Consider the following 27,210-nt stretch of genomic DNA (forward strand, 5'->3'; position numbering starts at 1 on the left):
CTGTGAGAAGAATTTCTGTCGGAATGATTCCATTGAGGTTTCTAAAGGTCGAAGGTTAAGATTATCGTACAAAAATATAGATACATGTTATCGAGCATTCGTCAATGCTTCATCTTGTGGATTCTCATACAAGTTCTTCTCTATGAGTCATGGTCAAAAAATTCTAGTTTCTTCCATTCCGATAACGGGTAGTTGATATTCTCCAGATTGTTGTTTTTTCTAGATTCAGTACCTATTTGTAGTTTCTTAGAAAATTCAATCACTCAACGATGGCAGAGAATCAGGAGAGGTACCATTTTTGTCGTTTTATAATATTATATTATTATTAAAATAAACCTAGCCCCGTACGACCCAACTTCCACGATCCGGACTCTCTCGTGAACTTACCAGGACCGCAGTTCGAAGATGAATTCCGTGAAAAAGTAAAGAATGAGGACGGGTACGTGTACATGTGGGACGGGATGAGAAAAATGATGATCATAGGAACAGGTTTTATGCATTGAACTAAATTGGCTATGATTATATGGGATGTTTCAGAATTAAAATAATAAACAATAACTGTTGAACGAAACCTGACCAAAGTTCTCCCTGCTCTTCCTGAAAAGATGGACGGCATCTGTCAAGAATTTATTCGCGCCCAAGAGCGAGGCGATACCTACGTTTACGCCGATATTGAATACGTAGATGAGGTGGTAAACGCGGAGGCCGCGGAAGAGACTGACGGAGAAGGCAGTGAAGAAATAATCGTTGAAACTGCCGAAGAATGTACCGACGAGTCTGACGACGACTCTGACGATGAAAGTAGCGAAGACGATGGCAATGAGACAGAGGACGAGTCTGATGAACAAAGGAGCGAAGACGATGGCGATAAAACAGAAGACGAGTCTGAGGATGTCGATATTCGTATTCCTGAAGCCTCGGAATACGACTTTCTGTGTTAGTCTTGCTGACCCGAATAAAATAGTACAAAATATACAGTTGAGAAATTTTTGCATATTCAATCGACAATTTAATTGTCAATTAGCTTTCGGCCAGGTGGCACATCAAAAGTACTAATCTAGACGGTATCTTTGAGTCCATCAAGCGCGTGTAAAATGAGGAACTACACACCAGCTGTTCCGTAATGAGTCGTCGCGAAAGCCCTTTAACTTTCGATTGGCTTCTCCTGTCCTCAAAAGCGCGATTTCAAGATGGGATTCCGTTTGATATCAGACTGCGCCATCCTTGAGAAAATATAAAACCGAGGCGACATAACCAGGCAACTCATATCATTCCAGATACAAACAACAAAAAAGAAACAATCAATCTCATTTTATAAAGTCGAGAACATGAACACCCCACGAACCAGCGGCAACGATTTCTCCAAGAAATCACGAGTCAAGTTGAACGAGCGCTTCTCGAGACTTCGAGTCATTGTCGAAAAGCGTTTTCCAGAGATTCACGACTGGAACAGATTCCGCATTCTCGACGCTGCCATTGCCTTGCTCGGCGGTAAGCCACTCTCTGCCAACCCCACAGAGCGTCGGACTGCCATGAACAACCAAGAAGCCTGCGCGTATTACAGAAACAAGCTCAAGAACTGCTTCGAAATCCTCAAGCAAACGCTCGACACCGAAGGCTTTATCAGCGCTGGAACAACTCGTCAACTTAACACTCGAGCAGGATTGCTGGAGTTTACGATCGACTGCCTCGTCACAAAGTTCGGCGAGCCCGACGAATTGAGAATCGATTTTTTGCCAACTCCTATCGTCCGAAGATCACCCAAGAAACGACGCTCCACTGACTCTTGCGAATTTACTCCTCCAGCTAAACGACCCTCATCAATCAACTTCACTCCCTCGCCAGCTTCTTCATCTTCTGGCTCCCTTCAGCTCTCTCCCGAACACGAGCAGCTCCTGCAGAAACTGCGAATCGCATATTTCTTATCTAACCTTTCTGGCAAAACTGCATTCAACCCTGCTCTTGACTTGAACATCTGGCGCCCATGGTGAACAATTATTCTTTGTAAATAGAAATAAAATGTATTGGAATAACCAAATTTTGTTTTGTTTGCGTGATGTTTCCATGGTTTATTATCCGTTATGAAATGGTGAGAGTTAGCAGTGAGGTGAATTTTCAGAGATTTAGCTGAAAAAGCAGGCGGTGAAAGACAGCGAAAATTGCGGAATTCTCCGTTAGTCCGATTCCGATATCGCGCTTTGTGACGTTTTTCTGGCTTGAAAGATATATCTCCACGTACTTATAGACGATTAGCAAGTTATTACCAAAACTATTGACTTACACAGAAGTAATATCCAGTGAATCTAAGGCAGTCTTCAGTATGCTCTTCCATTCTATGCGACTTCAAAAACTCGCGGATTTTGTCCCGTGAATTGAGTTTCTCTGTTTTTCCGGTGCCGGCTGTTTCGGAGTAAAGTCGCTTTGCGATCTCTCTTCTTGGATTGAGCTTGTTTATGAACTCAGGACTAGAATTTAAATAAGTTGGAAATAAGTAAAGAAGCGTAGTTTACTTGTATGGCTTGTTCCCTTCAATGCCCATGATGGGGATGATCTTGGACTTGTAGATATCCCATATTTGAGGGAGGCATTGATTGCAATCCAGCCAGACGGCGCCGAACATAGATTCGAATACGTCACCAAACCATTTGGGAATGTCGAGAAGATAAGCTAAAACAGAGTTATTTCATGACTAGTTGAAAATTTCGCCACTGAGAGTACGACTTACGGCAAGAATACTCCTTCGCTCGGTTTACGGTCTTATCAGTCCATTCCATAACGTTGAGAACACGCTGCAAGTCAGGATTCAAGGGAACGCCTCGTTCCTGCTTGTTGAGCAGATTCTTGAACTCTTCGAGTTTGTGCATCGCAGAGATGTGATCCTTCGCGGCGCTCGCTTTCATCAACGTCGATTGTGGTAATCCCATGCAAAACGCCAACGATCCAAAAAGGTTATTCGAAGTGATTGCTTGCTTCAAATCGGTAAGCTCTCCAGAATCGAGTGAAGCCGACCTTCGATTGAAGAGCTCATCAACGACCAAATAATCCAAAATCGCATCACCAAGGAATTCAAGCCGCTCATAATTGTCTTTGGGATCTTTTGTGAACTTCTTTTTCGCAAGCGCGAGTCTGCAAAGATGAGGTGAAATGAATTCATACTGAAGCTCATTCTGAAGGTCCTTGATGATTTTATCTGTCTTTGAATCGGGCTCCACTAGTTCAGATTTGTAAGTCATGTGATCTTCCCCAAATGCGGCTCTAGCTTCGTAGGCATTTTCTGGCCAGAATTCTGGAGGGTGGGTGATGAGGCAATCGCCCTGTACAGTTCGCTTCCTGCGAATTCCTTCCAAGTATTCAGGGTTACTAATGAGTGTATCCATGTAGAGCTGATTCAGCATCCAGACAAATCGAGCAGCCATTTTCTCCCCGCCAGTCACCAGGTATGCTCCGATAAGCGATTCGATTACGTCGGCGGTTTTCTTGTCGACGAGTTTGTTAATGCTATCGATCGTCATATAGTTGAAGTGGGAAGGACGGACGGTCTCGCTGGTAAATTCATCGGAAATCCGAGGGAAGATTTCTGTTTCATCCTGGTTATCGTCTGTCAGAGCGTGATTCAAGGTGTAAACCCATCCTGGCGCTCGTAGAATCCCACGTCCCTTCTGACTGAGATCGTGACAGTTCATATAGCGGGGGATCTGGAGGCAACTTCCATCAGAAAGCTTGAGTTTGAACAGCTTTAGAAAATTTGCGTTGGAAATATATGCTCCACGGGCGCTCGTCAGTTCTCCATCTGTAAAATAACTGTACTTCTCGTAAAGAACACGAGTACAGGCGATTTTAATGAATGAATCGCCGAAAAACTCGAGTCGCTCAAGATTGAAAAAGTCATTTGCGGTTCGTTGAGTAAGTGCGCGTAGAAGAAGGGATGGAGGAGGAGCGAAACACTCGCGAGTGATAAAGTCAATCGGTGGGTCGGTAGCTTTTCGCTCGATTCTCTCAAAACATTTGTGGATCTTCAGCTGGTCTTCGCTCTCATTCTTCAAGGACAGAACAGTATTTGTCTCTTCAGAATCTGTATCTGTTTCGCACTCTGCCGTGAATATTGCCGCATCTTTTTGAATGAGTGAAAACCAGTCTTTGCAGTGACTTTGAATTACTAATCGATTGATCGCCTGCTGCACAAGACTTTCATATGCTTCTTCCCTCGCCTCGCCTTCTTTTTTGTTTTCATTGAATTTTCCAAATGATTTGAAGAGCTTCAATGATTCATCGACGATTCCAGGTGTCTTTCCATCTTTATACCAAGGAATGAAAGTGCCAGGGTGCTCCACTTGCTGTTTTCCGAACAGTTCTAGCTCCTTTTCGCCGTACCACTCGATTTCCCGGTCGAAATGATCCTTGTCCGAAAACTCTTCTGATGAGGGTTTTGACCAGCAAGATATTTCCGTGTACCGAGGAGGAGTTTTCTTCGGATTGACGCGTTTTAAATACCATGCTTGTTTTTCTTGGCAGTTGATCGTGTTGCTGAGTAAACCAAAATCAAGATTTTCCTGCTTCTGTGGAATTGATAGGACCTTGTGATCAACGATTTTATCTACATGTGGCGGGAGATAAAAAGCTTTCTCACCGAAGACTGGCGGAGGATAAACTGGACCAAGTGAGTCGAAAAGTTTCAGGAACTTTTCTTGATCTGTTGGAGCAGGAAGTTTTTTCTCGGATATCTTGATCTTCTTGTAGGAATAGTCAGTCCCTTCTTTCGAGTCACCAGTAAATTCATCATCTCTTGCGACATATCCAGAAGGAGCGGCTGTGGGAGGCAGATTTGTGAAGAGGAAGGTATCATGTCTGGCTTCAGTTCCTTCGACCAGGCCTTTGAATCTCTTGATAGAAGTCGTTTTGTACGTAGTAAGAGGTGATTTGGTTAGCATCTTGTAAACTTGTAGTGGTGATAGTCCAGGCTTGCTATGATTGTTTCCTTCATCGAGAGTCGGAAAAACCCTACCGTTGTACTCTTTCGCGAATTTGACACGAAGTTCCTCGGCATTTAGCAATTGAATGAGACGAACCGTGATTCCAGGCAATTTCGCTGCTTGAATAAACAGGTTCTTTGGAAGGAAGTGATACTCAATATGCTCCATGAAAAGGAATTTTGTTTGCTTTTTGCCACCTTCTGGAGCGTGTCTTGTGATCATCGTTTGCCTTGAATTATTGAAGGGGTCGCTGATCTTCACAAGTTTTCCCTTTGCGTTGAACTCAGGCTTTATCCTCTTATGATAATCGCCGTATGGAATGGGCTCTTTCAAACTTGTATCCTTCATTGTACCATCTTTATTCGAGAATTCTACAGTCAGATAGAACTTGTCGCACGTGGGTTGCCAGATCAACGAGTCAGGAGTATTGTCGGAAACGGATTTTCGATTAAGAATCCGGACATTGTGATCTTGTCTATCGAATGTCTTGTAAAGCTCGCCGTAGAAGCGTCTTTTCTTAGTTGGCTCTGGAACTCGTGGAATTCTTGGGTCCATATGTTTGCTGTAGTCTTTGAATAGTTCTTTGACTGGACGTCGCCAAGCGTATTCTGATTCTTGTATCAATTGAGGTGCTTTTATTATTTTATTGCCGTAGTAAAAGGTAGCCTCTTCCACCTCCTGTCGCCAGTGTAACTCCCGCCCAACAATGAACTGCTCTTGTTTCGTTGATTGAATGATACCGAAGCCAAATCCTGCATCTGCCTTCATATACGGTTCATACCAGACACGCTGCTTGTCCCAGTGCTTCTCTTGGATCTTTTCTTCGTGTCTCTTCCTGATCGCCTTCCCGCTTCTTTTGGGTATTAAAGGATGTGGAGCAGGACCAGTCTTACTGGATTCAAGATTTGCATCGTTCAATAAATTGAGATTTTCTCTCAACCTTATAATTTTTGTCGTATACGCTTCCCATTCTGCAGTTGGCTCTCCATTCTCATCTTTCTGCGGTGTGAGTTGTCTTCTCTGATTGATTAATCTGTTCATTTCTGCATCTTTTTTGGCGTGATTTTCGCGTCTCGCTCTGATTATATGCATGCACCTACTTTCAAAGACCTCCATCTCGGTAATTGTAAACCAGTCAATGTCAAAACCATGCCATGGGAGCTGGCGCTTCGCAAGTGGAACATACAGCAACTGCACTTCACCTTGTCTTACCCACTGTTTCAACTCCCAGTATTCCGGAACACGCTTCTCGGCATTGCCCCAACCAGAAGTGAACTTTTTCGATTCCTTGCTCATCTCTTTTTGAAGATCTCGCTTCTTTTCAAGTGTCATCAGAACGTCGCTAGCTTGTAAACAATCTTCTCCTAATCCATTGTGTAGTTCTGTAATATTTCTGTAGAAATGTTTCAATTGACTCAATTCCACTTCGTCGAAAACAAGCATCGATCTGAGTAGGGTCACTTCAACATCAAGGGCGTATGTGGTTTTTTGCTTCTTCGGATGATATACTGAAAATGGCGCAACCGAAACTATCGGCTTGGCAACAAGAATGCCAAAGGCCTGATCGCTAAAATCGTGAGGAAAAGACGCTTCCGACGAATTTTTGATGTTGAAGTTATCGCAGTAGCGTCTTGTCTTGCTGATACTGACTAAATAAAGGTAACAAGGCTTGCCAGGTTCAATTTGGCCTCCTTGAAGACATTCTGGGAAAATTCGTCGGTATTGCTTGTCGTTTTTAATTGAGTACTTGCTCTTGAAATTTTCGCTCTCATGGAAAGGATGCTCGGGTAGATCAGGCTCGAATTCTCTTGGACCTCTTGTATGATACTTTTCGCGTTTTTCCTCAACCTCGGTTCTCGGATTTTTCAAGAGGAAGAAATCATTAGGATTCTCTTTCTTGAACCTTGTGAGGGCAATTTTGCACACATTCTCAACCGCATCTTCTTCGTTTTGAAAGGTGTCACTTATCATAACCTTCTTGGACACTGGGAAGTCAAATGGAAATCCAGCGGTAGCCATCCACCCTCCATTTCCATCCTTCGCTGTGTTGACTTGTAATTTCGCGAAAATATCCGGAATGCAAACTTTACTGACAACATCTCTTAGAATTTCTTTCGCCGTTTTATCGTCGGGAAATCCATCCATTATTCCTTCGTCCGCTTTTTCGATTCTTGTTTCCGACGACTCAAGCGGATCAGTAAAGATGTCACTCTTACTTTTAATTTCAGGTTCTTTGCAGCCACCAGAACTAAATCGCTCGACTTCTTTTCTAACCTCATTGAACTTGTCATGAGTACTTAGGTCGACAACAAGTTGTATCATGCCATCTCTAACCGGGAGGTCAAAGAAATCTGCACTCGGCTCTTCGAAACGATAGCCAAGGCTGATCGGACACTTTCCCTGTGTGACAATCCCTTCAATTACGTAGTTCGGAACGCTAGAAGTCGTGATCAACAACCCTGAGCGATTTTTGCTATCCATGAAGAACTCCAAACTTTCTTTCATCGTCTTCGCATAATCTTTGTCTCTCTTCGCAAACACCTTTTCGTTGATCTCGTCTACAAGTCGTGGATTTCTCATTGAAGATTTGAAAGGCGTGCCGAGTTGGAACATCTTAGAATCATGGAAGAAGGGAATGATGCATGCGAAAAGGGGGAACTCCCGCTCCGTCATGAGCTTCAAGGCCATCTGAAACGAATAGCACAGGACTTCGCTGTTGAAGCTGACGATGTACTTGCCAAATCCTTCCCCAACGAGTTCTTCTACTGGCTTTTCGTATGGATTGTACGCACTTTTACTTTCAACAGGCTTCTTGATCTTTTTTACATCAAATTGACTTAACCAAGCTGGTAGATCATCGTCAGCATTATCGTGGAACTCATCCAGTTCGCATTCCCTCTTTCTTCTTTCATAATCAGAATCAGGCTCTTTTTCCGAATCATCATGATCGGACGCTCGATCCATCTCAAGATTCTCTTTAGGAGGGTTGAAGCGTTCCCGAAGGTTCCATAGAAACATCCAGAGCCTGTCGCTTAGCAAACACTCTTTCTCTTCGATTTCATCAAGCTCGGAAATGATCGCTTTGCAAGAAAAGAAAGTCGTCAACACCATTTCGTAAATAGTATTGACCATCATGTTCGTTTCTATCTTATTCACCAGTTGAGAATTATTGTAGCTCGTTGCAAGAAGAGTAAGTCGCAGTTGCAAGTCTGGAAACCATCTGATCAAACCGTATGTACCGAAGTTGTCCAAGATTTTTAAGCAATCGCCCAGTATCTCATCCGCCTTATGGACCATGTAATCATCATGCGGTTCAACAGTCACTTCACCAGGAGAGTCGTCGATCAGTTTGACGAACTCATGGTCTTCATCTTTACAGTTGCGATAATAGGAATAAGATGTTTCTGTCTCGTGATGACTAAATTCGTGATGCTGGAAGAGCGCGGCGATGTCTTGCCTAGTTGTTCCGAAAAGATCCCGCAGTCGCTCTTTCGCACCGGTGAACTCAGGGACGCTTCGATGTCTTTTGCATTTTTCGATCACAGGCAAGACGATTTCGGCTTTCTTCTCAGTTGAATAGCCTACATCATTTTTCGACAGGAAAATAACGATGTCCGGACGAACCCCTTGCTTCTCCATTTGCCTTTTTACGTCAAACTCTTTCGTCACAACGAAAATCGTTTTACCAATCTCTTCTCCATACGATCTCAGTTCGGACGCTATTTTCTGGAAGTACTTCTGCTTATGAGACTCAAAAATGGGATATTTTTCTTCTTTCTTGCTCTCCTCCGTCCCTCTTATTTCATCCCTCAGTTTTTCCTTCAAGTTTTGTTCCATAGATCTATCGAACATCACTTTGATCCGCTTGGAGATGTGAGTGTAGGCCTTGACATAGGTAATGATTCTAAAGGATCATATTCTCGTCCGGGCATTTATAGTTCGCAAACTCACCTTTTTGAAATTTGCGTATTAGTTTCATTGAATAATAAGGTCGGATGCTGGTGAATAATAAGATTGTTGTAGAAAACAACATTATTGCTCAAAAAATCCTTATTTCGCGTTAGAATTTCCGCCATTTTTTACATCATTGCTGAAAACCCCGCAGTAAAGATATCATGATTCATGAAAGATTAGTTTATTTCAATCTATCTAACTCACAATAAGATAGGAAAAGGCAAAATAGAAATGAATCGGGAACTTTGAATGTGCAGTAAAAGGAACTAAAGTGGACGGTACAGAAATTTGCAAAACTAAAAGTATACAGTTTTATTTAATTATACAATTATAAAAAGTTTTTGATTAAATTAAATTGAGTTCTAAGTATTCAGGCTTTAGAGTAGTGATTCTCCCAACGGGTGAGCTGGGACTAGCCGGAATATAGCTTGACTTGAGATTTTCCAAGTTGCTCTCGTACTTGGGCCCGTTGGGAGAAACTTTAGAAGATAAAAGACTTGAAGAAATTTTGATTACCCCAGTGTCTGAGTAAGCTGTTTGGCCAGATTTACTGGTCGTTGGGGAGATGTGGTTCTTAGAAATAAGCAATGAGGGGGAGGAGGAGGTAGAGTGGGATAGGGTTAACTCGTGTTGATGAGTAAAGAACGCAGAAAGCCGAATTTTTATGACCTCTTCGCTTTTTTCGCAAATAACGACTTTTTCCAGGTTCAAAGCAATGAGAGATACCAAGTCATTTTCTCCTAAAAGACAAATTTTATGCCACCGATAAAAAAGAGCGAAACCTTTGAAATAAAGAGGAACAACTTTCCATTTCCCTCGATCGGATGTCAGCTTGATCTTTGGTATATTTGGATCTTCTAACTCAGACAAGACCTCATTAAAGTCGTCTTTGCATTCATGAAGACTTTTCCCGCTGAAAACAACGAGGTCGAGTGAGTTTCTGAGAATATAGCTGCAAATAACTTCTTTCACGCCCAAAGACGAACAGTAACTTTCGTTAAACTCGTTGCCAAGAGGAAAGTAGGCGACTCGGAAGATACTTTTTAATCTCTTTTGTATGGGATAATAAGTAAATTTTGAATAAAAGAAAAATTGACTAAGAGCAGTTCTATCCCTTGCCGGATTACATGAAATCGCGATAGCAGCATCTGGTTTCTTGGCGCATTTGATTTCAGGCCTTATGAGATCTAGCGTTTTTGTTCCGCCAAAATCTGGTACACAGACCAGATCATTGATGCTTTTGAATTCGCCAATCTTCGTCCGATGTTTTGTTATTCCAAGAGCGAGGTCCTAAATCTACTAGCAAACATTTTCGCTTGCTGCTACTTACTGCAGTTATTCCAGGAAGTGTGAGAAATTGTTCCTCAGCGGCTGAATTTATATCAAGCCTCGGATCAGCGGGCAGAAGTTCCTTGAATGATTGAAGTGATCGCATCGACTCATGGTGTCGTTTCTTGTTTTTCTTGCGCCTTCGAAATCTAAGCGAGTCGCACAAGCCACATGAGTACCCCATGTACGATTTCTGAAAAATATTAATAATTTCTTGAAGGCTTCTCAAATTGAGTGATGATAACTGGCAGTGATCAAAAATTGTCACATGTAAAAATTGTAAAATTTTCTCTAAATTTGTTCCTCAGTCGCATCAACGCGTCGTTTGAGTCCAATCGCACTGAGCAGCGCATTCCCGTCTTCTGCCTCTCCTTCAACAAATTCGGCTTTCCAGCACTCCTTGAGAACGCTGGCGATTCCTTGCTCTGAGAAAACGCTCGTAAAACAAATATTGAATCGAGTATCTCACCTGTATCGAGTTTGTCTGTTCCACCAAAGAGGTACAACACCCCATCGTAGAACTCCATCTTTGCTTGTCGCCGCGGATTGAGCGATTTTCCATTCGATTCGATTTTCGACCATTTGCCGTTAGTAAAAAGATGAAGGCCACCAAGAAGCTCGTCATTTTTACCTGAAAGATTTTTATATTCGTCAAAATCAAATGTTTACCTTGTCCTCCGAAGACATAAAACTTATTGTCAACCGAAGCAGACGCGAAAAATGATCTTGGCGCGGGTAAAAATCCTCCAGGCTTTTCACATTCCCACATTTTGTTTTCAACATCGTAGATGAACATTTCATTTGTTCTGCCTGTTGTCCCTTTTCCTCCGAAAAGGATGATTTCCCCTTTCTTGTTCATGAAGCCTCCTGATGCGGCTTTGGCAGCGGCGCCTTCGATGCCTTTGAAAGCAAGGATCTCTACTTTATCAGTTGTGAAATCAAGTCGGACGACATCGTCGAACCAGCTAAATAAATGTTCTGATAAGTCTGGTAAATGAAACTTTACCCGAGTTGGAGCGCCTCCTGAGCTTCTTTCTCGCGTTTAATCTCATCATCCGCGTCCTGTTCATCTTCGGATTCTGCGCAATCAACAGGTCCGAAGCCGCCAATAATAAAGCATTCGTTTTCGCCTCTGACTGTGGCAACTTTGTCTCTGGGAGTGAAATCAACAGGATCAACCTCTATCTGAGTCCATGTAACTTTTCCTTGATCCAGTTGACCTTTCCAGATGTCACCGAGCCATCCGACGCCGGAATTTAAACCGCCGAAAATATAGATGCACGTTTTTCCGTCTTTTTCATGAAATGACATTCCGCAACAGCTTCGGCCCATTGGGGCTTCACTTATTCAAGTTTTATTAAACCAAAAGTTGCGCGCTAAAACCTGGTGGTGAGTTTCGTCCACGCATTATTTGTCGGTGAGTACTGAAAGAGATCATTTTGCTCTTCCATATTTTCATTTGCACCGCCAAAGATGAAGATGCCCATCTTTGGGATTGAGACAGAAGCAAACCCTTCCAAGCCTGTTGGAAGCTCTGCGATGCTTTCCCATTCAGCAAGCAACATTTTTCAAGATCTGAACCAAAATGTTCGAAGAGCTCCTTTTTAAATATCTGTATTTAAGTTATTTAAAGATAAGCAAGGTAAACACACGGTATCGCACCAAAATGCAATGACAATATCTGTAGCAGAATAATTTCAACTTTGAGGGGATTATAAGGCGCGATTCTTATGTACTTTGAGTAAAACTTAGAGTTGGAAATCAAGGTTGCACGAGGTACGTATCTGCAAGAGACTGTTAAAACTTATAATTGATCATTTTGCAGGTAGTCAAATTATAAGTAGAAAGTGTAAGAATAAATGAAGAAATCATCGGTCTTTTTTACTGAATAAATAGACGTTGAAAATATCAACTTGCAACGAGAACGACACTACATTAAGAAAACTATATTTTTCTGTATATAAAGTGAACTTTTTGCTGTTTTGATTCAAGCGAGCGCTGTACTAGAATGTTGCTGCTGGTTGTGATGAATGGATAGTTCGTCTGCGTCCAGAATTACCTAAAACACATGTTAGTTAGAAAATAAGATTATAGTGGTCAAAAATGGCATCCAAATCGAATAATTTCGATGCAAAGTTAAATGTTTATTTCAAAACCCATCACGTCAATCTTCAATCCTGGGTTAATCAAATCTTTAATCATGGGTAAATGAAAACTCGTAAATGCTTATTTCGGAACCTTTCAAAAAGGATCATCTCCTTCAAAGAGAGCGGGAGTATTCAACAACTGAATATGTTATAAAAGGCTGGCTCTCGATTTTTATTTTACCTCTTGATCATCAGCATCATTAATATGAGCTTCTGGACTGGTGAGGCAATATGCAAGCTTATGGCAAAAAGAAGGGCAGGTGGCAGTTAACGGTGGCCCAGAGTTGGTCAGCGTTGGTTTTAGAATCTGAGAGTCGAATTTGTACCAGCTTCGCCAGGCCTTGTTCTGATTGTCGGAAGCAAAGGACTCGTAGTCGTCCTCTACTCCAACTAAAGACCGCTAGATTGAAATCCTGGAAGAGAACAAACCTGGAATTTGTAAATAACTCAAGACAGAAGTCGTAGCCCCTCCAAGAAGAAGAACCGTGACGAAGACGATCAAAAGTGTCGTCGAGAACATCATTTGCTGCGCTTCACTTACATCGCCTCCCGCTTTTGTTTCTCGTAGTGCCAGGGCAAAAGCAACGGCTCCTCTTAGTCCAGAAAACATGATCATATGCTGGAACTTGACACTGATAGGCGGTCTGTCAGAAGTCTTCCTCGTCAGATTAACAAGCCCAGAAAGTGGGTAAACGTTGAGAAATCGTCCGAGGAAGATCCCGAGAAACGAAAAGATGATGAAGAAAGGATCCCATTTATGGCGAGTGTACGAGAACACACTGATGCCCATGTAGATGAAGAGAAAATTCTCGGCGAGGAAATTCAGGAGTTCCATAAGCTTTTTCGTTCCTTTTTGAGAGTCCTCGGATAAGTTGTTGTATGTGTAGTGCGCCTGTGATCAATTAGAGGAGTATAGGGACATGTTTGTACCTGAAGAATTCCACAGAAAAGAATGGCAACGATTCCAGTCAAGCCTAATGCTTCGGCGAATAAGAAACTGCTCCAAGAAAGAAGAAAGAATAGGCCTGTTTCGAGAGTGTCCATACCATCGAATCGACAGAATTTAAAAATCATCGCTAAAAATTATTGTAAACTATTTCAAAATAATTGAAATTACCGGAGCTCATGGCGACAGCAGTGCCGATTCCAAGTGATCCCAGAAAGACTGTCATGAAGTTTAGAATCGCTTCAACGAGGATTTGACCATTTTGTTTTTCCGATCCTGAGAGCATCACTGTCGAGAATGTCTAAAAATATCGTCAGAAAGAAAGTTCACTTTTCGCTAGCCAAGTAATAAAGAAATTTCTATGGCAACTTCACACCGAAAATACCTGAAACTCAACTCTCCCTTTTGAAAATATGCTTAGATGCGTCGAAAAAGCACTCTTACCTCAGACAGAACAATCGCGACAGCATCATTCATCACTGACTCTCCGAAGAGCAGCGCGTCAAGATTCGGTTCAACTTTGAGATCTTTAAAGATCGCTAGTGTAGTGACCGGATCCGTCGCTGAAATCATCGCGCCAAACTGCAGACAATGCCCAAAAACCATGTCCTTTGGCGCCGTTGACGCTAGTTTCGAAAGTTCCATCGCCAAATAGGCGACGCCGGCAACTGCAAAAGTAGAAATGGTTGTGCCGATAAAGGCAAAAAGCGTGATAGCACCGATGTTTCGGAAGAAATGCCGCTTTTTCATCGAGTATCCGGCGTTGAAGATGATCGGTGGAAGGAGAATATTGAAGAAGATTTCCGGATCGAAGGTGATCTTGCTGAGTTCTTCATTGAAACGATAACCTTTCTCTTCGTCGGTCACTTCTTCCATTAGTTTATATGAATACTGAACAACTAGCTACATGATAATCATACTTAACAAACCTCAGAGCCATTGAGAGTAATCAAAAGAACCTCCTCCGGTTTCGAAATATTATCACAGCTGACATGCAAGCCTTGACTTTCCTCACCATCGTCGTCGGTTTCACCGGGCAGGGGGTTTCCATATTTTATGATAGCACCAACTAAACAACAAACGTACTGATCAAAGAATCAAACCATGGAACTTACCGATAAGTCCATAAATCAAAGCAAGACCAGTTTCATGCAGAAATCGTAAAGACTTTTTCCTTAGCGCCCAGACTGTTAAAACGACAAAAGTCAAAAGAACCACAAATATGAGCAAGATCCCCGCATCCTCTTGAAAATATGTTTCCAATTTGCTTTTACGAGCAAATAATCGAAATTGCTTGAAACATTTCCTTCATGGAGAACAAGAGCGGAAGTCATTTCTCATCGGACGACTTGACGATTTCAGCCAATCTGAAATAAATTAATTCAAATAACCATTTATTAAAAATTCTTGAGAATCGATTGGCTCCCCATTCATTCACTGGCCAATAAGAAAACGACGACCGGAAAAAAGAGGGAATTATTTTTCGTGAAAAGGCGTCAAAAACGGCGAAAATAGATGAACGGAGAGCAAATACTAAACTTGGGGCTGGCGGGTGTCTCCTGCTCCGCGGCGCAGACATGTGTTCACGTAAGAATGACTTCGATTAATTTTTAATCAATGCTTTTTAGTAACAAAATTAAACGAATTAATTAATAAGCGAATGACGTTTTAGATATGTTTATCGTACCCCTCATGCTTTGATCAGTACGCTCTCAATAAATTAACTCTAGCCTTTCGAAACTGCCATGGTTTTCCAGCAACGAGCCAAATCCTCCTCTGTTCGCCCCTTTCCCGTCGTCATGGCGGAGCTCTACAAAACAGAAGGTTTTTCCGGTTGGTACCGAGGAATCACCGCTTCTCTCGCCCGAGAATCAATCTACTCTTCCCTCCGATTCGGTCTCTACGAGCCGTTTAGGGATGGTTTCGGCGCGATCATCGACAAAGACTCAAACCTCCAGCGAATTCTCTCGCGAATGGCAGCCGGTTGCTCGGCTGGAGGATTAGCCGCTGTCGTCGCATGTCCTACGGAGTTGTTAAAAGTTAGAGCTCAAGGATACGTAGGAAAACCGCCGCAGTTTCACAGGCTAATCGTCGAAGTAGGCGGCACGCCTTTCAAGTTGCGCAACTTTTACGAAGGTGTTTCAACAACAGTCGTCAGGTTTTGACTTTTACAGTCCTTTACTAGTTCTTATAAATTATTCATTATCCAGAGCGATGAGCATAGGAATAACAAAAATGGCGGTCTACAACGAAGTCAAAGATTTCCTCAAAAGAACGCCTTCTTCAGACGAATCATCAAGAAAAAGTTCTACATGGCAAAGTTTCGTTCCCTTCCTCCACTCATGGAAAGACAGCGACTTTACAAAATATGGTCATAAGGAGGCACCGACAAATCCTGAACGACTGGGGCTGATATTTTGTACTTCCATTATTACTGGTTTTGCTATAACTTGCTCGAGGTAAAACTTAAAAACTACAAAAAGATTAGTTCAAATTTCAAGTTCTCCCTTTACAAATGCTCGAACCATGATCATGACGAATCCTGGAAAGTTCTCTGGTATGCCTGCAGCTCTCGTTTACATCGTCAGGTTTGTGAGTTAAAAAAAAGCCCGCTTATAATCAATAAGGAATAATGGATATTTGGGACTCTTCCGCGGGTTCTCAGCTCAGTGGGCTCGATTTGGACCATATGCTCTCATTCAATTTTTCTGTTGGGAGCAACTTCGATACTTCTTTGGAATGAAACCTATTTAAAATCACCAAATACCTCTGTAGACCTGATTTAGCCTTTTGAAATTTTAGGAGAATAAATTGACGAGCTCGATAAGAGATTATTTATTTGGAACCAGAACCAAAAAAAGCTGAAGATAATTGCACAAGAGTTTTGTTTTTCTATTGATCATTTAAAACACGGATTCGGGAAGAAAATGGGCCAGAAAGATCGATGAGAAAAAAGGTCCTAAATTGGCAGATGGGGCTAAAATGAGTTACAGTAATAAAAATAAAGAGTTAGTATGTATATTTGTAAAATTATGTTATTCTACCGCCACAATGATTGTATGAGAACAAAATAGAGTGGCCCAGTTCAATATTTTGAAAGAAATGTGGGTGTTGCTGAAGTTGGAGCCAGATTGATTTAAATTTGTTCAGACAACTCTTCGGACCTCGAAGAATCGTTTCAAGTAGTAAATTTGTCCTAGTGTCATTGAGACGAGCACGACGGATTCGAAAAAGGCCCACATGACGACTCGCGAGTTCGTGTTGTCGTTGACCGCGCGATGGATGCGCTCTCGGACTTCCATGTAGTCTTGCTCGTGCTTCACTGTTTGCATGGCTTGCGAGAGCTCGGCCATCATTGATTCTAGAGCTGGTTAGTTTTTCATTCAAGGCATTAGACATACCGAGTTTCGAGTGTTCTTCAGTAATGTCTCCCTCGCTAATATCTGCAGGTGCGTTTCCAACATTAATATCAAACATAACAATCTATCAGAATTTTAGCTCGCTTCGTTTTCAATATTTTTACCTTTGGAGTCATTGTGCTCATTTTGTTACTCAAGCAGAAATTGTATTGCCCCTCGATGTGAGCGGCGAATTCGTACCGCCCATTTGATTCTCGCTCTCCTTGATGAATGACCTTAGAGTCTGGTCCGGTAATGGAGACGTCGATGTCCAAAAAGCCTCCTTCTGCGACTTCGAAAGTGAAACCAAGCTATCGAAATTATTCAAAGCCACGTTTTCTGGGAATTTCTACCTTTGTGCCGGCAGAGACTTTTTCGTGGAAGCACTCTTCTTTGTGCGCATCGACTTCCACAAAATACGCGTTAGCGGCGCTCAACAAAAGGCCAAGCAAAAGCTTCATTTTCTTCTGAATTCGAAAATGGAAATCGCAAATTGAAAGCAAACGCATTTGAAATGAGTTGAATAACAGAATCCTTTGAATGGCGAAGCAACGAGAGAAAGGAGTGCTTCTTTGCAGAAAAATATAATAAAGAACGGTGAAGATAGGTTTTTATTTGAAGCTCTTCGGTGAAGGGTCTCCTCAGCTGGCTTCGCTTTCAAAGAGATGTCGTGGCTGCCTACATAATATTTCAAAAGACAATCAAATGTGAGATTCATACGAAATCTGGCCTTCCAAATTCATCTTCATTCTCTGCTGGCTTCCAAATTTTCAAAAGCTGGTCGTCAGAAACAGAAGCCAAGAGATTCGTGTAAATGGGGTGAAAATGCACGCAGTTCACGCATTTGTCTAATTTAGTTAACATCAGATTTACTCCTCTTCCTACCCATTGAATGGCCAGTAAGCTCTTTTATCGGTGTTTCTCTGTCCTTGTGAAAGATGAAAATTGTGCCACACTCGGATCCAGTCGCGAGTAACTCTTCGTTGTCTCCACCAAAGGCAGAGTGAATTTGATACATGCTCTGTCGGTTACCCCGAAATTTTCTGACAAACGTATTGCAAGTCAGATCATAAAGATGAAGCCCGTCTTCGAGTACATTCAGTAGCGCGTACTTTTCATCAGCAGATACACAGAAAGTCATGATCGGATTTGGAAGTCTGTTGATGACTTCTTTGTCCAAGATTGCTTCGAAATCATAGCTAATTGCAAATTAATATCGAAGAAATCATTTGGTTGTGATACCTTCTGATTCGATTATGAGAGTCTGAGGCTAAAATGTTTCTCCCGTCTCCCATAACATGAAGGCCATAAACTCTCACGCCATCAAACGTCTCAAGAATATGTCCTTCCAAGCCCACTTGGTAGAACTGTCCACGTTTGCCCCCGCAAACATAGCTTTGGCCATCGGGAAACCACGCTACAGAGGTAAGACTATCATCTGGGCTTTGTCGACTCTCATGCTTTTTCGTTCCGGCTTTGACGTCCCAGAGATTCACACAAGGCGTGTTCTCGGCTCCGACAACCGCCAAAAGCTGATCGTTTGGAGACCAGGCGAAAAATGTCACTTCGAAGTCACAAGATAGGGTTTTCTCGTAGGTAACAGTTCCGTTGGATGCTACTGACCAGATGACGACTGTTTCATCTTTCGAGCCAGTAGCTAGGTGCGTGCCCGAATGATTGAAGCGGCAGTAGGTTATATCTCCAGCGTGGCGATTGAGGGTTTGAATACACTTGGATGGTATCTATTTCGATTAAGAAACAGTATAAACAGGTTTTTTTTGAGGTGAACATAAATTGGTGGAGCGTTTTTGAAGGTGTTACAGACGAGATATTTCTATTCTCTCTTTTGCATCTTGTTGGGGAGGGTCTCCAGTGTGTTAAATAAGCTTTTGGTGGTATTTGCACCACTGGTGGAGGAGTAATGACATCACAAAGTTCAAGGTTCTATTTCATAATGCATTTTGATGACGTCATAACTCCACCACCAGAATAATTACTGACACCAAATTGATGAAAAATAAGTAACCTAATACCCGGCTATATTCTGCAAGTTACAGATCATAATTATCTTAACCCAATCAAAAGTTACAGAAAGTCTATGTCCGCCTCAAAAAAAACCTGTTATATTCAGAACTATTATTGAACCTTTTTGATGGGCGATTTAGCGTCAAATAGGAGAGATGTCTGTGGCAAGTTTCCATTTGTGAAGAGGCACTGCTGTTGTTGAAATTTCTGGGCTTGTTGCAGAAGAACTGATAGCCGATGTGGCTACAAAAGGGTACTCAAAGGAAGAGAGTTTTGTCACTCACCGGAAGCATAATATGATGAGGCAGATAGGACTGAAGTTTATCCATTAGCGCCGCGCGTGATGCCCGTCCTTTGCCGGGCCAGTTCATCATTGAATAGATCTGTTTTTTGTCCTGAATCGTTTTAAAATTGATTCACTAGCTCGATCGTACCTGGACAAGAAGTATCTGGGCAAGCTTTTGTAAATGCTCTGTTTGAATATTAAGCGGAGCGAGGTCTTGTCTGAGGCATTTGACTCCTTCGAGAGTTTCTCCATCTTCAAGCAGCTCAAGATATTTCTGCTCGTAGATTTGAAAGATCATGTTCTTAGAAAATATAGTTCTGTAGCTGTCAATTTGAGTACCTGGACTCTCTCATCGTGATTTATCTCCGGCCGTAGTTTTTCTAGCGCTGCAATAGCTTTGCTCCAGTCACCGGTGAGAATCGAGCTGCGAAATTCAGTAGCGTACTCGTTTTCAAGTTCTGTTCCTGTTTCCTCGATCAAATGCTTCGCAACCTAGAGAGAATGGAGGAACCATCAGAAGAATTGAAGTACCTTTTGAAGGCCAAGATCTTCGAGATGTTGGCCAATGAGCCGAACGACTTCAGAATCTCGCTGGCTCAGGTGCCCGTTCAATCCGTTTGTGTCTGGCTCATTTTCAACTCCATTTTTGGCCATTTTAGTCCTTCTTTTTCGTTTACGCGGTGGTTCCTCCTTGCTATCAGTCTGCGTAATAATGGTCAATTTGATCGAAATCCATTCTCCTTTACCTCTGTTGGTGGAGGCAGGCCAACGCCACTGCAGGATCTGAGTCGCCCACCTCTCTTGTTATTTGGAACACCCGAAATCTAATAATGATTAGGGCCTGAAAAGAATTCTTTCAAATAGAAACCTTTAGTGCAAATCAGGATCTTTAGTAAGGTGATTTGGTAATTTTTGTACAAAACGCGGTTACCTAAGGTGATCAATTTCTCGGGGCCGATTCGCTTGTCATCTAAAATGCGAGAGAAATTGATTTTGCTACGGAATTATAAAAATAAAATTGAAAGGAATTAAAAAACATAAATCAAGAAATGTCAAAAATTGAACAGAATTGGAAGGAGAAGTAGAATTATGAGGTCAGTGCAAATATAACGGGGAAAGGAAGGAGAATCATGGCACATTTGTGGACAGAAAGGAATCAATGAATAAGGAGATGAACTGTTATGCTGGCTTCTTTGGCATGACTCCAGATTCGGCATCGGAGATAATGTTCCAAACATCGAGTATGAACTGATCGGTGAAGGCGAACATTGGATATGAACTAAATGATGGAAAAATGTTTTTACCAAACTCAAGCACAATAGACGAACCTAGTAACTGTATCGAGGAAAGTCCCAGAATCAGAGGACTTCGTTCCACTTTCATAAATGGACAAGGAAAGCTCTCGATCTCTGATCCCAACGTACTCTTCCAGCATTTGATCGATGATTTCAATTGCTCTAATAATTAGGGTAAATCACTAATAATTGAGCTTTTTTTTGGGCTTAGTAGGGTAGGCATATAATACCGTTTTAGAAAGCCCAGGAGCTGAGGATCATTTTGACTATTGATACTTGGGGGTGATCTCGTACCCTGAGGGCATTTTGATACCTCCAAAGTCCCAAAATCTGGCCAATTTCGGAAAAGGGAATTTTGAAGCCTTAACTCGACCTTTCAGAGGTTGTTTACTATCCCAGATTGTAGCCCAGGCTCTGACGGTCATTTTGAGCTAAAGAAAAGTAGTGAGGAGGGGGTTCCTGAGGAGCTAGAAGCTCTTGAAGTTGAGGAACTCGACAAAATTGAGTACTTTTTCACAAAAGTACAGGATTTGTATCACAAATGCCTATAAAAGACTTTTTATCAATATTTATTTATTTAAAAATAATTGAGATGTCATTTGAGGTCATCTGAGGTCACTCTAGGTCAAATCCATGAAAACGAAAATTGCGAAAAGTGACCCGATATGACCTCAGATGACCCCAGATGATTTCTCGAACATTTTTTTGTGGAGAAAGATGGATAAAAAGTCTTTTATAGGCATTTGTGATACAAATCCTGTACTTTTTGTGAAAAAGTACTCAATTTTTGTCGAGTTCCCCAATTTCAAGAGCTTCTAGCTCCTCAGGAACCCCCCCTCCTCACTACTTTTTTTTAGCTCAAAATGACCGTCAGAGCCTGGGCTACAATCTGGGATAGTAAATAACCTCTGAAAGGTCGAGTTAAGGCTTCAAAAATTCCCTTTTCCGAAATTGGCCAGATTTTGGGACTTTGGAGGTATCAAAATGCCCTCAGGGTACGAGATCACCCCCAAGTATCAATAGTCAAAATGATCCCCAGCTCCTGGGCTTTCTAAAACGGTATTATATGCCTACCCTACTAAGCCCAAAAAAAAAGCTCAATTATTAGTGATTTCCCCTACTAATAATAGAAATAATGATGATAACACATGTCTCTCTTACGAGGTTTTGCAGGGTTTGTCTCCTTCTACAACTTCGGCGTCTCCGTTGGCCTTGATTCTAACCGTCATACCGCCCTTGTTGATGTCGCCAGAAACTTTCGCTTTGGAGCGTCCACCGACCATGTTGAAACCGCGGACTGGAGGCTGGAGCACAAATTCGACCATGCTACCTATTTCAACATCTCGTAGCTTTCTTGCAACATCGATATGTCGTTTTCCGATCATAACTGAATACCGTGAATATAACAAATGGGCACGATATATTTATTACCTTCGCCATTGATGGAAAGAATCGCATCACCGGGTAGAATATCATCGTTGTGTTCTACCACACTTCCAGCTCGTTTTCCCTTGACAAAAGCTTGGCCGTTCCCGTTGTCAGTAATGGTAAGGCCAAACATTTGAGAGACCTTCTGGACATTGATGACGGTGGTCGTAGGAGCCGACACGTGGCAGTAGAGGAAGTCGCCAAACATGATCTGGCCGCCGAGCAACTTTGTCATGTCGCATTTTTCGGTGTTAACTAATTCATGGATATATGTTTTTATCATAAAATAAATTACCAGTAACAAACAGAATCTTATTAACATCAACTCCAATAGCCTCAGCCATTCGAAGATAGAGTTCTTTGATATTTCTGAAATTTCTGACTTCGCAAACAGGACCCCCATGCGCTAGCTGACAATCAAATCGAATCTCAACAGGTTGAGCTGCTGCGGATTGCTGAGAAGGCATGGGATTGGCGCTGGGCATTGGATTGTTTGATGGCTTGCGCGGGATTTTTAAGAGTAATTTTAGACGATTTTCTAGATTTATGAAATCAAGGAAGAGAAAGAGTTATTATCAGATGATTCAGAATCTGAATTTCAGATCCCTTATCATTGGTATAGGCGGTGCTGGAGCCTTCTTCTTTTTCTTTCCTAGACCGAACACCATCTTATCTGAATTCTAACCTATGAACACAGCTTTCTTTATCAAGGTAAATTGATAGGATTCAACTCAAAACTTAAAAAAGCGCAGATAGAGATTGATTATATTTTCAATAAAACGATACATACAAGAATTTAAAAATCTAAACATGAAACGGGGAATAATTAATGAATCAAATTCAAACTTGTTTCTAATGCATAATTTTTGCATTTGCGATATGAAAACGAGTTACATGTAAGATTTTCTATAATTTGGAAAGGTTCTTTTTGTTTTGTTCCAGTTCAAATAATACAGTTTTCATATCAACATTCTCCAAAGGTAATTAATTGAGCAGCAGAAAAACAATGGGGATGGTCTTGAATTTATGATCTTGGAGCGTGCTTCTTAGCGTGGTCTTCTGCTGACTTCACGAAGCTCTTGTAGTCTTTCTGGAATTCGGTGGCGATGTCGGTTCTCAGAGGATGATCGCACTCGGGCGTCTCGATCAGACCTAGAATTTTGAATAACCAATTACCCTTGGTGGACTGGTTTGACTTACGAACGAGTTCTGTAAGAATATGCTCAACTTTCGTTGCGGGCTTCCAGTGTTCTTTGTCTACAACGGAGAGACTAAAAAAGTTGGAGTTAACCTCCTGATTTTAATTGTTTTGCATACCAAATGCTGCCTTTTTCGTCCACATTTGGATGATAAATTGGAGTTTTGAAGGTAACTTTTGGCGGCTTGAAAGGGTACTCGACGGGAAATTCTATGATGATAGTGTACGCTCCTTTGTTGTAAGGCTCCTAAAAAGTCTGCATGTTAGAAAAGTACAAGCAACAAAGACATCTACTTTCTCCGGGAAGATGGTCCCGTTCCACTTCAAAATCTGGTCATTTGCAGGGCCGAGATCTTTGACTTGAAGAATTTCGGGTTTGTCGGACTTTTGAAGATCAGCCAGTTCTTTTTGCAATCGCCGAGTGGCAGCCATTCTGACACTGAAAAGGTTATAGACTATAACTTATAGTTGTATTAACAAATATTATTGTGAATGCGTTTTCGAGCGACAGGAATACGGGAATTGTGAGAAAGATAAGGAATAAATGAAGTATCCGTAAGCGAAAATGGGGGGAAAATCTCGATATTGAAAAAGGGTAAATATAAAAGGGTAAAAAAGGGAAAATGAAGAACTGGTATCTTCCTGAGATAAATCGAGTGAAAAAAGAAGGTCCTTCTATGTCATTTCTTCGTCAGATTCCGGAATGTATCTCGGGCCGGGCAGGTTCTCCCTTCCAGCGACGCGGGATTTTCGTTCCATTTCTGGAGTGTCGGGAGCGAGCACCTTGGAAATGACGAGCTTTGGCTTGGATCGGGGTGGGCTGGCACGCTTTGTGGACCTTGTAGCGTAACTTTTTGGCGCTGCTGCTGGCGCCTCCTAGAATATTCTTTAAGAAAGTTAGTTCGTAACAGATTCTTACATCATCGGAGTCAAAGAGAGCTTTCACCGCCTTTCGTGCTCTCTTTCGTTTGTTCATCTCTTCTGGCTGCGTTTCTTGAATGACGGATATGTCAGCAAGCGAGTAACGGTTGTTCTCATCCGTAGAAGGCTCTTCTGCTTTCTTTGATTCTTTGTCGATTCTTGTCGATTCCAGGCTCTTTGTGACATTGTTGATCGTATCTTCTAGTTTTGCATATCGCGATCGGTTCGCGCCAGCTCTGCTTCTAGTACTTTTGATTAGTTTTTACTAATTAGTGATTGATAATTACCGTGCTTGGCCAGGACGCTGATGAGTCAACTTTCCATTGTTCGGATCTTTTTTGCTCAAACGAGCAGAAATTCGTTGAACCATTCTAAAAAAAAGAATTGATTAAAATTTTAATTAGAAAAATGCTTGTTACTACGAAAATAGAAGGTAAGGCAAAAGTTGGTGTTCAGAACGAGTTAGGAAAGTTGTTTCGATTTTGCGATTTTTTCTTGCGTTTTTTCGGCGATTATTTTGTTCAAAGTTTCGTCAAAGTCCCAATGCTCTGTGAAATCTTCGTCGAAAAGGGATTTATTGGGGATCGACGTCGTCAGGCAATCGAGATCGAATTCACCGTCAAACATGATCTTTTAATTAATCAAAAAGAGACGCACTGAAGAATCCAACCTCATCAACAAGCAGCGTCTTCAGTTTTACTGTTTTCTTTTGCAGCTTGCGTACGGTCGCGTATTTCTCACGTCCTCCGCCAATAGTTGGAATTTTAGCCGCCTTTGACATTTTACTTCTAATATTTCAATATTTGCATAGTTTCACTTCGATTTCAGTTTATTTTTAATTATTGCATGGATCAACAGAAAATGAACTTTCAAAAGAATCAAATGAATTGTGGACAATTGGTAAATTATGAAGATGAGCTGTAAGCTCGGCAGAATTCAGCTAGAGTTCTTGTGGGGCGGCCGGTCATGCCCTTGGAAATGTACGACGGATCATCAGCGCCAGGGCAGGTGTCCATCACCCCGGCGATATCGAGATGCGCGTATTCGGGGCCATCAGCGGGGACGAAGGATCGGAGGTACGCAGCGGCGTTGCATGCGCCTCCCCATCGAGGACCTAGATAATTTTTTTTTAATTGCAAACATTTATACTTTACTGAAAGCATTTTAGAAAGCGATATCTTTTGAACTTCAAAGTTTGAAGCATTTCAGCGACACAAAAACAAAAATATATTTACCAGTGTTGTTAAGATCAGCAAGCTGCGCTGGACTGATCTTCTTCTTGTGAGAATTGAAGACGGGCATTCGCCAGATTCGGTCTCCAGTCTCGACACCAGCCGCGGTCAGCTTCGTTGCCAAATCGGTCGACCATGTGAAGCAACCGGCACAGGCCCAGCCAGTTGCGACGCACATGGCTCCAGTAAGAGTGGCCGAATCGACGATGACATCAGGTTTGATCGTGTCGCAAGCGTAGCAGAGTGTATCGCAAAGAAGAAGTCGACCCTCGGCATCTGGAATTATGTAAATCTCTGTCCATCTCTACCGATCAACGTTACCTGTATTGTCAACCTGGATGGTCATTCCATTTCGAGCAGTTACGACATCTCCGGGCTTGTTTGCAGTGCCAGAAGGCAAGTTCTCTGCAAGGGGCGTCAGCGCAACATACTTGCCGGGAGCTTTGGCCATGGCTAGGGCGTAGATGGTAGAGACGGTGACAGCGGCGCCACCCATATCAGCTCGCATGGCGTCCATGTTTGCTGATGGTTTGATTGAGATTCCACCGGCGTCGAAGGTGACTCCCTTTCCAACGAGGCAGATTGTCTTACCGGAGGGGTTGCTGAAATCGTTGTCGATGAGAAAGTATGAGATAAATACCTTGGACCGTTGTACTCAAGCTTCAACAATTTCGGCTCCTCGGCGGATCCTTTCGCTACAGACCAGAAAGCTCCCATTCTCTCGGAAAGAATAAAATCCTTTCCATGAGTAGTACATTTGATTCCCAGAGGATTGAGTCGTTCAGTGACTTTTTCGCAGAATATCGTTGGAGTCATAAGATTCGCCGGAGACTCCATCAAGTAACGGGCAAAGTTCTGCGCCTTGGCAGCTCGAACACCGGTCATCCAGTCATCATGGGCGCCATTGATGGGCTCGATGAGCTTCGGCATCTTTGCCAGCTCGGTTTCTTTGTATCGCCACTGAGCGAGGTGGGCTCCTTCAGCCTGGGCAGTTTCACACCCTGGAAGAAGCTCCATTAGAACTTTATCGACTTTGAGTCCCTTGAGAGCGTTGACAGCGGCTCCAGCGGCAACACGAGCATTTTCACGTCGCTCGTTGAGCATTTCGATCTCGCAGTAGTCTTTGGCGTTCTTGGCACCAGCTCCAGCAATGAGAATGTTTCGACCCTCGCCGCTGAATGTATCGTTCCAGAGAATTCGGGTTTCACCTTTGCCTGGCCAGCCAGCAGAGTTCAGACCTGCGAAGACAGATCCATTGCGAGACTTTGAAAGCTCCTCCAAAACGGGAGTGGGTGTTTCGTCGTCGTAGGAGAAGTGAACGTAGACGATTTTTTCGGTCATTCTTAATTATAAGAACGATTTATTTCTTAATTTTCGATAGATTAGTTGACTTTGAATCAGAAAATAGTTTCGTTGGTAAAGGAATGTATATAGTACGCAAAATGAACCTAGTGACGCTTGAGTTTCTCCGGTGCAGCGGGCTTTGCTGTGTCGAGAACGAAAAAGGCGACGTTGATGAAGTGGCAAATAATGCAGGCGAGGCACATTGCTTCGAGTTTTATCATCGCGTACGTGAAATAGACAGAGGCACCGATTCCACCGACAGAAAGAGTTCGGGAAAGAGATGCTTGAAGAAAAACTCATATCATATATTTTTTAAAAGGAATTTACCGTCTCCAAGGATAGCTACAAAGAGCTGGAGGATGTAGTGCCAGAGACCGTAGACATAATTTGGCTGGATGAAGGGACTGTCGACGGGCAAGACCTGAAAAATCTCTGTTTGTATCTCGCGATGGTTGATTTTGAAAATGAAGCAATAGATTTTCGGGTTACGTTTGCAGAAAACTCGTAAATATTTACATTCTGAAGGAATCCAAAGCCTACGGCGTAATCAGATTTGAGAATCGTCGAGCAGCTGAACTCTTGTTCTGTGAAGAGCAGGTCAACTTTCATGTCGCAACTCGCTTTGTATTCCTTTCTTGCCGACTCAGCAGCAGTCATGTTTTCATCCACGACTTTCTCATAATACATGAGGCCGATTCCAGCCAAGGAAAGAATAATCTTAGTGAGCATCTTTTTTC

The 27,210-nt window shown here is 42.3% G+C and overlaps 12 protein-coding genes and 1 long non-coding RNA gene across 15 annotated transcripts; 1 reads left to right on the forward strand and 12 right to left on the reverse strand.

Annotated features, from left to right (window-relative positions):
• Positions 1-2,051: 2,051 nt before the first annotated feature.
• On the reverse strand, positions 2,052-9,063 carry LOC145699627 (uncharacterized). Its single transcript, XM_081776901.1, has 5 exons — positions 8,922-9,063; positions 2,726-8,874; positions 2,511-2,667; positions 2,282-2,465; positions 2,052-2,238 (listed from the first exon to the last, which is right to left on the reverse strand). Exons 1-5 carry the CDS (start codon positions 9,044-9,046, stop codon positions 2,116-2,118), a joined length of 6,738 nt encoding a protein of 2,245 aa, XP_081633027.1. The 5' UTR covers positions 9,047-9,063; the 3' UTR covers positions 2,052-2,115.
• LOC145699630 (cytosol aminopeptidase-like) lies at positions 2,640-26,697 on the reverse strand. 2 transcript variants are annotated; one of them, XM_081776905.1, is made up of 6 exons: positions 26,578-26,697; positions 25,770-26,471; positions 25,451-25,731; positions 25,133-25,405; positions 24,795-25,011; positions 2,640-2,653 (listed from the first exon to the last, which is right to left on the reverse strand). In XM_081776905.1, the coding sequence occupies exons 2-5, from the start codon at positions 26,468-26,470 to the stop codon at positions 24,803-24,805; spliced, it is 1,464 nt and encodes a 487-aa protein (XP_081633031.1). In that variant the 5' UTR covers position 26,471; positions 26,578-26,697; the 3' UTR covers positions 2,640-2,653; positions 24,795-24,802. The 2 variants fall into 2 exon arrangements, with proteins under 2 accessions (XP_081633031.1, XP_081633030.1); XM_081776904.1 differs by lacking the exon at positions 2,640-2,653 and having other exon boundaries at positions 24,709-25,011.
• Positions 9,090-10,443, reverse strand: LOC145697425 (uncharacterized). Its single transcript, XM_081774627.1, has 4 exons — positions 10,255-10,443; positions 10,044-10,214; positions 9,707-9,974; positions 9,090-9,664 (listed from the first exon to the last, which is right to left on the reverse strand). The coding sequence occupies exons 1-4, from the start codon at positions 10,435-10,437 to the stop codon at positions 9,270-9,272; spliced, it is 1,017 nt and encodes a 338-aa protein (XP_081630753.1). The 5' UTR covers positions 10,438-10,443; the 3' UTR covers positions 9,090-9,269.
• Positions 10,476-11,834, reverse strand: LOC145699706 (host cell factor 1-like). The gene is made up of 5 exons (XM_081776972.1): positions 11,637-11,834; positions 11,260-11,595; positions 10,923-11,218; positions 10,723-10,884; positions 10,476-10,678 (listed from the first exon to the last, which is right to left on the reverse strand). Exons 1-5 carry the CDS (start codon positions 11,816-11,818, stop codon positions 10,545-10,547), a joined length of 1,110 nt encoding a protein of 369 aa, XP_081633098.1. The 5' UTR covers positions 11,819-11,834; the 3' UTR covers positions 10,476-10,544.
• Positions 11,854-14,716, reverse strand: LOC145699707 (sodium/hydrogen exchanger 6-like). 2 transcript variants are annotated; one of them, XM_081776974.1, is made up of 10 exons: positions 14,653-14,716; positions 14,462-14,590; positions 14,276-14,415; positions 13,791-14,237; positions 13,518-13,647; positions 13,331-13,476; positions 12,830-13,292; positions 12,582-12,790; positions 12,492-12,539; positions 11,854-12,312 (listed from the first exon to the last, which is right to left on the reverse strand). In XM_081776974.1, the coding sequence occupies exons 1-9, from the start codon at positions 14,678-14,680 to the stop codon at positions 12,495-12,497; spliced, it is 1,737 nt and encodes a 578-aa protein (XP_081633100.1). In that variant the 5' UTR covers positions 14,681-14,716; the 3' UTR covers positions 11,854-12,312; positions 12,492-12,494. The 2 variants fall into 2 exon arrangements, with proteins under 2 accessions (XP_081633100.1, XP_081633099.1); XM_081776973.1 differs by lacking the exon at positions 12,492-12,539.
• On the forward strand, positions 14,704-16,167 carry LOC145699709 (mitochondrial substrate carrier family protein ucpB-like). The gene is made up of 5 exons (XM_081776976.1): positions 14,704-14,933; positions 15,077-15,504; positions 15,557-15,805; positions 15,848-15,934; positions 15,974-16,167. Exons 1-5 carry the CDS (start codon positions 14,862-14,864, stop codon positions 16,098-16,100), a joined length of 963 nt encoding a protein of 320 aa, XP_081633102.1. The 5' UTR covers positions 14,704-14,861; the 3' UTR covers positions 16,101-16,167.
• LOC145699710 (transmembrane emp24 domain-containing protein 2-like) lies at positions 16,167-17,213 on the reverse strand. The gene is made up of 4 exons (XM_081776977.1): positions 17,098-17,213; positions 16,870-17,055; positions 16,748-16,829; positions 16,167-16,707 (listed from the first exon to the last, which is right to left on the reverse strand). The coding sequence occupies exons 1-4, from the start codon at positions 17,203-17,205 to the stop codon at positions 16,493-16,495; spliced, it is 591 nt and encodes a 196-aa protein (XP_081633103.1). The 5' UTR covers positions 17,206-17,213; the 3' UTR covers positions 16,167-16,492.
• LOC145699708 (WD repeat-containing protein 26-like) lies at positions 17,238-20,062 on the reverse strand. The gene is made up of 11 exons (XM_081776975.1): positions 19,924-20,062; positions 19,802-19,879; positions 19,587-19,757; positions 19,395-19,547; positions 19,204-19,356; positions 19,054-19,164; positions 18,890-19,012; positions 17,987-18,486; positions 17,630-17,943; positions 17,465-17,592; positions 17,238-17,422 (listed from the first exon to the last, which is right to left on the reverse strand). The coding sequence occupies exons 3-11, from the start codon at positions 19,707-19,709 to the stop codon at positions 17,402-17,404; spliced, it is 1,626 nt and encodes a 541-aa protein (XP_081633101.1). The 5' UTR covers positions 19,710-19,757; positions 19,802-19,879; positions 19,924-20,062; the 3' UTR covers positions 17,238-17,401.
• Positions 20,235-22,263, reverse strand: LOC145698371 (PDZ domain-containing protein GIPC3-like). Its single transcript, XM_081775571.1, has 5 exons — positions 22,074-22,263; positions 21,782-22,033; positions 21,512-21,737; positions 20,384-20,512; positions 20,235-20,334 (listed from the first exon to the last, which is right to left on the reverse strand). Exons 1-5 carry the CDS (start codon positions 22,261-22,263, stop codon positions 20,235-20,237), a joined length of 897 nt encoding a protein of 298 aa, XP_081631697.1.
• Positions 22,570-23,427, reverse strand: LOC145699712 (ubiquitin-conjugating enzyme E2 ubc-18-like). Its single transcript, XM_081776979.1, has 4 exons — positions 23,271-23,427; positions 23,096-23,223; positions 22,979-23,049; positions 22,570-22,930 (listed from the first exon to the last, which is right to left on the reverse strand). The coding sequence occupies exons 1-4, from the start codon at positions 23,406-23,408 to the stop codon at positions 22,803-22,805; spliced, it is 465 nt and encodes a 154-aa protein (XP_081633105.1). The 5' UTR covers positions 23,409-23,427; the 3' UTR covers positions 22,570-22,802.
• Positions 23,459-24,270, reverse strand: LOC145699713 (uncharacterized). The gene is made up of 3 exons (XM_081776980.1): positions 24,185-24,270; positions 23,896-24,139; positions 23,459-23,852 (listed from the first exon to the last, which is right to left on the reverse strand). Exons 1-3 carry the CDS (start codon positions 24,265-24,267, stop codon positions 23,652-23,654), a joined length of 528 nt encoding a protein of 175 aa, XP_081633106.1. The 5' UTR covers positions 24,268-24,270; the 3' UTR covers positions 23,459-23,651.
• Positions 24,309-24,746, reverse strand: LOC145699634 (uncharacterized). The gene is made up of 2 exons (XR_014134050.1): positions 24,568-24,746; positions 24,309-24,527 (listed from the first exon to the last, which is right to left on the reverse strand). It is a non-coding gene; the product is annotated as an uncharacterized LOC145699634 (long non-coding RNA).
• LOC145698373 (vitamin K epoxide reductase complex subunit 1-like protein 1) lies at positions 26,578-27,202 on the reverse strand. Its single transcript, XM_081775572.1, has 3 exons — positions 26,963-27,202; positions 26,801-26,894; positions 26,578-26,756 (listed from the first exon to the last, which is right to left on the reverse strand). The coding sequence occupies exons 1-3, from the start codon at positions 27,200-27,202 to the stop codon at positions 26,578-26,580; spliced, it is 513 nt and encodes a 170-aa protein (XP_081631698.1).
• Between the last annotated feature and the right edge of the window lie 8 nt (positions 27,203-27,210).

This window comes from Oikopleura dioica, chromosome 2 (genome assembly GCF_907165135.1).
Source record: "Oikopleura dioica chromosome 2, OKI2018_I68_1.0, whole genome shotgun sequence".
NCBI classification, from domain to species: Eukaryota; Metazoa; Chordata; class Appendicularia; order Copelata; family Oikopleuridae; genus Oikopleura; species Oikopleura dioica.

Excerpts from the sequence above, each read along its gene's own strand:
- LOC145699706 (XM_081776972.1), bottom strand. The coding sequence starts at position 11,818 with ATGTTGCTTGCTGAATGGGAAAGCATCGCAGAGCTTCCAACAGGCTTG. Across the intron at positions 11,596-11,636 it reads TGGACGAAACTCACCACCAG|TGAAGCCCCAATGGGCCGAA; the intron begins GTTTTAGCGCGC and ends AACTTGAATAAG. Across the intron at positions 11,219-11,259 it reads CAGGAGGCGCTCCAACTCGG|CTGGTTCGACGATGTCGTCC; the intron begins GTAAAGTTTCAT and ends ACATTTATTTAG.
- LOC145699710 (XM_081776977.1), bottom strand. The coding sequence starts at position 17,205 with ATGAAGCTTTTGCTTGGCCTTTTGTTGAGCGCCGCTAACGCGTATTTT. Across the intron at positions 17,056-17,097 it reads AAGTCTCTGCCGGCACAAAG|CTTGGTTTCACTTTCGAAGT; the intron begins GTAGAAATTCCC and ends TAATTTCGATAG. Across the intron at positions 16,708-16,747 it reads TGAAGAACACTCGAAACTCG|AATCAATGATGGCCGAGCTC; the intron begins GTATGTCTAATG and ends AACCAGCTCTAG.
- LOC145699627 (XM_081776901.1), bottom strand. The coding sequence starts at position 9,046 with ATGGCGGAAATTCTAACGCGAAATAAGGATTTTTTGAGCAATAATGTT. Across the intron at positions 8,875-8,921 it reads AATACGCAAATTTCAAAAAG|AATCATTACCTATGTCAAGG; the intron begins GTGAGTTTGCGA and ends ATGATCCTTTAG. Across the intron at positions 2,239-2,281 it reads TCACTGGATATTACTTCTGT|TACGTGGAGATATATCTTTC; the intron begins GTAAGTCAATAG and ends ATCGTCTATAAG.
- LOC145699630 (XM_081776905.1), bottom strand. The coding sequence starts at position 26,470 with ATGACCGAAAAAATCGTCTACGTTCACTTCTCCTACGACGACGAAACA. Across the intron at positions 25,406-25,450 it reads CATCCAGGTTGACAATACAG|ATGCCGAGGGTCGACTTCTT; the intron begins GTAACGTTGATC and ends ACATAATTCCAG. Across the intron at positions 25,012-25,132 it reads TGCTGATCTTAACAACACTG|GTCCTCGATGGGGAGGCGCA; the intron begins GTAAATATATTT and ends AAAATTATCTAG.
- LOC145698373 (XM_081775572.1), bottom strand. The coding sequence starts at position 27,202 with ATGCTCACTAAGATTATTCTTTCCTTGGCTGGAATCGGCCTCATGTAT. Across the intron at positions 26,895-26,962 it reads TTTACGAGTTTTCTGCAAAC|GTCTTGCCCGTCGACAGTCC; the intron begins GTAACCCGAAAA and ends GAGATTTTTCAG. Across the intron at positions 26,757-26,800 it reads TGTAGCTATCCTTGGAGACG|CATCTCTTTCCCGAACTCTT; the intron begins GTAAATTCCTTT and ends TTTTTCTTCAAG.
- LOC145697425 (XM_081774627.1), bottom strand. The coding sequence starts at position 10,437 with ATGGGGTACTCATGTGGCTTGTGCGACTCGCTTAGATTTCGAAGGCGC. Across the intron at positions 10,215-10,254 it reads CACTTCCTGGAATAACTGCA|GACCTCGCTCTTGGAATAAC; the intron begins GTAAGTAGCAGC and ends TAGTAGATTTAG. Across the intron at positions 9,975-10,043 it reads TCGCGATTTCATGTAATCCG|AGATTAAAAAGTATCTTCCG; the intron begins GCAAGGGATAGA and ends CCCATACAAAAG.
- LOC145699708 (XM_081776975.1), bottom strand. The coding sequence starts at position 19,709 with ATGGCCAAAAATGGAGTTGAAAATGAGCCAGACACAAACGGATTGAAC. Across the intron at positions 19,013-19,053 it reads CTCATCATATTATGCTTCCG|CCACATCGGCTATCAGTTCT; the intron begins GTGAGTGACAAA and ends ACCCTTTTGTAG. Across the intron at positions 17,423-17,464 it reads AATTTGGAAGGCCAGATTTC|GCAGCCACGACATCTCTTTG; the intron begins GTATGAATCTCA and ends AATATTATGTAG.
- LOC145699709 (XM_081776976.1), top strand. The coding sequence starts at position 14,862 with ATGAACGGAGAGCAAATACTAAACTTGGGGCTGGCGGGTGTCTCCTGC. Across the intron at positions 14,934-15,076 it reads CGGCGCAGACATGTGTTCAC|CCTTTCGAAACTGCCATGGT; the intron begins GTAAGAATGACT and ends AATTAACTCTAG. Across the intron at positions 15,935-15,973 it reads GCTCTCGTTTACATCGTCAG|GAATAATGGATATTTGGGAC; the intron begins GTTTGTGAGTTA and ends ATAATCAATAAG.
- LOC145699712 (XM_081776979.1), bottom strand. The coding sequence starts at position 23,408 with ATGGCTGCCACTCGGCGATTGCAAAAAGAACTGGCTGATCTTCAAAAG. Across the intron at positions 23,050-23,095 it reads GACGAAAAAGGCAGCATTTG|TCTCTCCGTTGTAGACAAAG; the intron begins GTATGCAAAACA and ends CAACTTTTTTAG. Across the intron at positions 22,931-22,978 it reads TATTCTTACAGAACTCGTTC|GTCTGATCGAGACGCCCGAG; the intron begins GTAAGTCAAACC and ends TCAAAATTCTAG.
- LOC145699707 (XM_081776973.1), bottom strand. The coding sequence starts at position 14,680 with ATGACTTCCGCTCTTGTTCTCCATGAAG. Across the intron at positions 13,477-13,517 it reads TGCTGTCGCCATGAGCTCCG|CGATGATTTTTAAATTCTGT; the intron begins GTAATTTCAATT and ends AATAATTTTTAG. Across the intron at positions 12,313-12,581 it reads ATGATGCTGATGATCAAGAG|GTAATTCTGGACGCAGACGA; the intron begins GTAAAATAAAAA and ends CATGTGTTTTAG.
- LOC145699713 (XM_081776980.1), bottom strand. The coding sequence starts at position 24,267 with ATGGTTCAACGAATTTCTGCTCGTTTGAGCAAAAAAGATCCGAACAAT. Across the intron at positions 24,140-24,184 it reads CAGCGTCCTGGCCAAGCACG|AAGCAGAGCTGGCGCGAACC; the intron begins GTAATTATCAAT and ends CAAAAGTACTAG. Across the intron at positions 23,853-23,895 it reads CTCTCTTTGACTCCGATGAT|GAGGCGCCAGCAGCAGCGCC; the intron begins GTAAGAATCTGT and ends AGAATATTCTAG.
- LOC145698371 (XM_081775571.1), bottom strand. The coding sequence starts at position 22,263 with ATGCCCAGCGCCAATCCCATGCCTTCTCAGCAATCCGCAGCAGCTCAA. Across the intron at positions 20,513-21,511 it reads GACAAACCCTGCAAAACCTC|AGCAATTGAAATCATCGATC; the intron begins GTAAGAGAGACA and ends CCTAATTATTAG. Across the intron at positions 20,335-20,383 it reads TTCCTCGATACAGTTACTAG|TTCATATCCAATGTTCGCCT; the intron begins GTTCGTCTATTG and ends TCCATCATTTAG.